At 57.7% G+C, this 5,525-nt stretch overlaps 1 protein-coding gene across 2 annotated transcripts in view; it reads left to right on the plus strand.

The window, feature by feature from the left end:
* Window positions 1–2,835, plus strand: part of LOC311118367 (mitochondrial dynamics protein MID49-like) — a 14,777-nt gene extending 11,942 nt beyond the window's left edge. For both annotated transcript variants that reach the window (XM_084193173.1, XM_084193174.1), the window contains exon 5: window positions 2,626–2,835. In XM_084193173.1, coding sequence (XP_084049299.1) covers window positions 2,626–2,712 — 87 coding nt within the window. In that variant the 3' untranslated portion in view covers window positions 2,713–2,835. The remainder of the gene's footprint in view (window positions 1–2,625) is intronic.
* The last annotated feature ends 2,690 nt before the right edge of the window (window positions 2,836–5,525 follow it).

Genomic DNA, 5,525 nt, shown 5'->3' on the forward strand with positions numbered 1-5,525 from the left:
CACCGCACCAGACCGCACCGCACCAGACCGCACCGCACCGCACCGCACCAGACCGCACCGCACCAGACCGCACCGCACCGCACCAGACCGCACCGCACCGCACCAGACCGCACCGCACCAGACCGCACCAGACCGCACCGCACCGCACCGCACCGCACCAGACCGCACCGCACCGCACCAGACCGCACCGCACCGCACCAGACCGCACCGCACCGCACCAGACCGCACCGCACCGCACCAGACCGCACCGCACCGCACCAGACCGCACCAGACCGCACCAGACCGCACCAGACCGCACCGCACCAGACCGCACCGCACCAGACCGCACCGCACCAGACCGCACCGCACCAGACCGCACCGCACCAGACCGCACCGCACCGCACCAGACCGCACCGCACCAGACCGCACCGCACCGCACCAGACCGCACCGCACCAGACCGCACCGCACCGCACCAGACCGCACCGCACCAGACCGCACCGCACCGCACCAGACCGCACCGCACCAGACCGCACCAGACCGCACCGCACCGCACCGCACCAGACCGCACCGCACCAGACCGCACCGCACCGCACCGCACCAGACCGCACCGCACCAGACCGCACCAGACCGCACCGCACCGCACCAGACCGCACCAGACCGCACCGCACCAGACCGCACCGCACCAGACCGCACCGCACCAGACCGCACCGCACCGCACCAGACCGCACCAGACCGCACCGCACCAGACCGCACCGCACCAGACCGCACCGCACCAGACCGCACCGCACCGCACCGCACCAGACCGCACCGCACCAGACCGCACCAGACCGCACCGCACCGCACCAGACCGCACCAGACCGCACCGCACCAGACCGCACCGCACCAGACCGCACCGCACCAGACCGCACCGCACCAGACCGCACCGCACCAGACCGCACCGCACCGCACCAGACCGCACCGCACCGCACCAGACCGCACCGCACCGCACCAGACCGCACCGCACCGCACCAGACCGCACCGCACCAGACCGCACCGCACCAGACCGCACCGCACCAGACCGCACCGCACCAGACCGCACCGCACCGCACCAGACCGCACCGCACCGCACCAGACCGCACCAGACCGCACCGCACCAGACCGCACCGCACCAGACCGCACCGCACCAGACCGCACCGCACCAGACCGCACCGCACCAGACCGCACCGCACCAGACCGCACCGCACCAGACCGCACCGCACCGCACCAGACCGCACCGCACCGCACCAGACCGCACCGCACCAGACCGCACCGCACCGCACCAGACCGCACCGCACCAGACCGCACCGCACCAGACCGCACCGCACCAGACCGCACCGCACCAGACCGCACCGCACCAGACCGCACCGCACCGCACCAGACCGCACCGCACCGCACCGCACCAGACCGCACCGCACCAGACCGCACCGCACCAGACCACACCGCACCAGACCGCACCGCACCAGACCGCACCGCACCGCACCGCACCGCACCAGACCGCACCGCACCAGACCGCACCGCACCGCACCAGACCACACCGCACCAGACCGCACCGCACCGCACCAGACCGCACCGCACCGCACCAGACCGCACCGCACCAGACCGCACCGCACCGCACCCCACCGCACCGCACCGCACCGCACCCCACCGCACCGCACCCCACCCCACCCCACCGCACCGCACCGTACCAGGGTGGACGGTCTGGGTAGCATGTTAGGATGCACGCGGATGGTCTGGGTAGCATGTTAGGATGGACGGTCTGGGTAGCATGTTAGGATGGACGGTCTGGGTAGCATGTTAGGATGGACGGTCTGGGTAGCATGTTAGGGTGGACGGTCTGGGTAGCATGTTAGGGTGGACGGTCTGGGTAGCATGTTAGGATGGACGGTCTGGGTAGCATGTTAGGGTGGACGGTCTGGGTAGCATGTTAGGGTGGACGGTCTGGGTAGCATGTTAGGGTGGACGGTCTGGGTAGCATGTTAGGATGGACGGTCTGGGTAGCATGTTAGGGTGGACGGTCTGGGTAGCATGTTAGGGTGGACGGTCTGGGTAGCATGTTAGGGTGGACGGTCTGGGTAGCATGTTAGGGTGGACGGTCTGGGTAGCATGTTAGGATGGACGGTCTGGGTAGCATGTTAGGATGGACGGTCTGGGTAGCATGTTAGGATGCACGCGGACGTCTGGGTAGCATGTTAGGGTGGACGGTCTGGGTAGCATGTTAGGGTGGACGGTCTGGGTAGAATGTTAGGGTGGACGGTCTGGGTAGCATGTTAGACAAGTTGTAAATGCAACAAGTACTGACATTGTATCATGTAATATACTACCATTCATTCCCATTAGACTGGTGTGGATTTCTCCCTGACCAATATGGCTGACATTTACCATTCATTCCAATTAGACTGGTTTGGATTTCTCCCTGACCAATATGGCTGACATTCACCATTCATTCCCATTAGACTGGTGTGGATTTCTCCCTGACCAATATGGCTGACATTTTCACCCCCATTCTGGAACCTTGAGGGTTTATGACATAGCCCCTCTAGTCATTTAATAGGATCTCTATGCAGCTTCATCCCTACCTCTAACCACTGACCTTTAACCCCTGAACTCTAACCTCTCTCTCTCTATAGGAGCGTCTCCAGCAGTACTATTCTACCAGAGCAGCTTTAGCCCCAGAAGAGGTCCACAGAGCCCAGAGTCTAGCTCTAGATATCTGACCTCTAACCTCTCTCTCTATAGGAGCGTCTCCAGCAGTACTATTCTACCAGAGCAGCTTTAGCCCCAGAAGAGGTCCACAGAGCCCAGAGTCTAGCTCTAGATATCTGACCTCTAACCTCTCTCTCTCTATAGGAGCGTCTCCAGCAGTACTATTCTACCAGAGCAGCTTTAGCCCCAGAAGAGGTCCACAGAGCCCAGAGTCTAGCTCTAGATATCTGACCTCTAACCTCTCTCTCTATAGGAGCATCTCCAGCAGTACTATTCTACCAGAGCAGCTTTAGCCCCAGAAGAGGTCCACAGAGCCCAGAGTCTAGCTCTAGATATCTGACCTCTAACCTCTCTCTCTCTCTATAGGAGCGTCTCCAGCAGTACTATTCTACCAGAGCAGCTTTAGCCCCAGAAGAGGTCCACAGAGCCCAGAGTCTAGCTCTAGATATCTGACCTCTAACCTCTCTCTCTCTCTATAGGAGCGTCTCCAGCAGTACTATTCTACCAGAGCAGCTTTAGCCCCAGAAGAGGTCCACAGAGCCCAGAGTCTAGCTCTAGATATCTGACCTCTAACCTCTCTCTCTCTCTATAGGAGCGTCTCCAGCAGTACTATTCTACCAGAGCAGCTTTAGCCCCAGAAGAGGTCCACAGAGCCCAGAGTCTAGCTCTAGATATCTGACCTCTAACCTCTCTCTCTCTCTATAGGAGCGTCTCCAGCAGTACTATTCTACCAGAGCAGCTTTAGCCCCAGAAGAGGTCCACAGAGCCCAGAGTCTAGCTCTAGATATCTGACCTCTAACCTCTCTCTCTCTCTATAGGAGCGTCTCCAGCAGTACTATTCTACCAGAGCAGCTTTAGCCCCAGAAGAGGTCCACAGAGCCCAGAGTCTAGCTCTAGATATCTGACCTCTAACCTCTCTCTCTATAGGAGCGTCTCCAGCAGTACTATTCTACCAGAGCAGCTTTAGCCCCAGAAGAGGTCCACAGAGCCCAGAGTCTAGCTCTAGATATCTGACCTCTAACCTCTCTCTCTCTATAGGAGCGTCTCCAGCAGTACTATTCTACCAGAGCAGCTTTAGCCCCAGAAGAGGTCCACAGAGCCCAGAGTCTAGCTCTAGATATCTGACCTCTAACCTCTCTCTCTATAGGAGCGTCTCCAGCAGTACTATTCTACCAGAGCAGCTTTAGCCCCAGAAGAGGTCCACAGAGCCCAGAGTCTAGCTCTAGATATCTGACCTCTAACCTCTCTCTCTATAGGAGCGTCTCCAGCAGTACTATTCTACCAGAGCAGCTTTAGCCCCAGAAGAGGTCCACAGAGCCCAGAGTCTAGCTCTAGATATCTGACCTCTAACCTCTCTCTCTCTATAGGAGCGTCTCCAGCAGTACTATTCTACCAGAGCAGCTTTAGCCCCAGAAGAGGTCCACAGAGCCCAGAGTCTAGCTCTAGATATCTGACCTCTAACCTCTCTCTCTCTATAGGAGCGTCTCCAGCAGTACTATTCTACCAGAGCAGCTTTAGCCCCAGAAGAGGTCCACAGAGCCCAGAGTCTAGCTCTAGATATCTGACCTCTAACCTCTCTCTCTCTATAGGAGCGTCTCCAGCAGTACTATTCTACCAGAGCAGCTTTAGCCCCAGAAGAGGTCCACAGAGCCCAGAGTCTAGCTCTAGATATCTGACCTCTAACCTCTCTCTCTATAGGAGCGTCTCCAGCAGTACTATTCTACCAGAGCAGCTTTAGCCCCAGAAGAGGTCCACAGAGCCCAGAGTCTAGCTCTAGATATCTGACCTCTAACCTCTCTCTCTATAGGAGCGTCTCCAGCAGTACTATTCTACCAGAGCAGCTTTAGCCCCAGAAGAGGTCCACAGAGCCCAGAGTCTAGCTCTAGATATCTGACCTCTAACCTCTCTCTCTATAGGAGCGTCTCCAGCAGTACTATTCTACCAGAGCAGCTTTAGCCCCAGAAGAGGTCCACAGAGCCCAGAGTCTAGCTCTAGATATCTGACCTCTAACCTCTCTCTCTCTATAGGAGCGTCTCCAGCAGTACTATTCTACCAGAGCAGCTTTAGCCCCAGAAGAGGTCCACAGAGCCCAGAGTCTAGCTCTAGATATCTGACCTCTAACCTCTCTCTCTATAGGAGCGTCTCCAGCAGTACTATTCTACCAGAGCAGCTTTAGCCCCAGAAGAGGTCCACAGAGCCCAGAGTCTAGCTCTAGATATCTGACCTCTAACCTCTCTCTCTCTATAGGAGCGTCTCCAGCAGTACTATTCTACCAGAGCAGCTTTAGCCCCAGAAGAGGTCCACAGAGCCCAGAGTCTAGCTCTAGATATCTGACCTCTAACCTCTCTCTCTCTATAGGAGCGTCTCCAGCAGTACTATTCTACCAGAGCAGCTTTAGCCCCAGAAGAGGTCCACAGAGCCCAGAGTCTAGCTCTAGATATCTGACCTCTAACCTCTCTCTCTCTCTATAGGAGCGTCTCCAGCAGTACTATTCTACCAGAGCAGCTTTAGCCCCAGAAGAGGTCCACAGAGCCCAGAGTCTAGCTCTAGATATCTGACCTCTAACCTCTCTCTCTATAGGAGCGTCTCCAGCAGTACTATTCTACCAGAGCAGCTTTAGCCCCAGAAGAGGTCCACAGAGCCCAGAGTCTAGCTCTAGATATCTGACCTCTAACCTCTCTCTCTCTATAGGAGCGTCTCCAGCAGTACTATTCTACCAGAGCAGCTTTAGCCCCAGAAGAGGTCCACAGAGCCCAGAGTCTAGCTCTAGATATCTGACCTCTAACCTCTCTCTCTCTCTATAGGAGCGTCTCCAGCAGTACTA

This window comes from Coregonus lavaretus (assembly GCF_964263955.1).
Source record: "Coregonus lavaretus genome assembly, contig: HAP1_SCAFFOLD_1321, whole genome shotgun sequence".
Taxonomy (NCBI): domain Eukaryota; kingdom Metazoa; phylum Chordata; class Actinopteri; order Salmoniformes; family Salmonidae; genus Coregonus; species Coregonus lavaretus.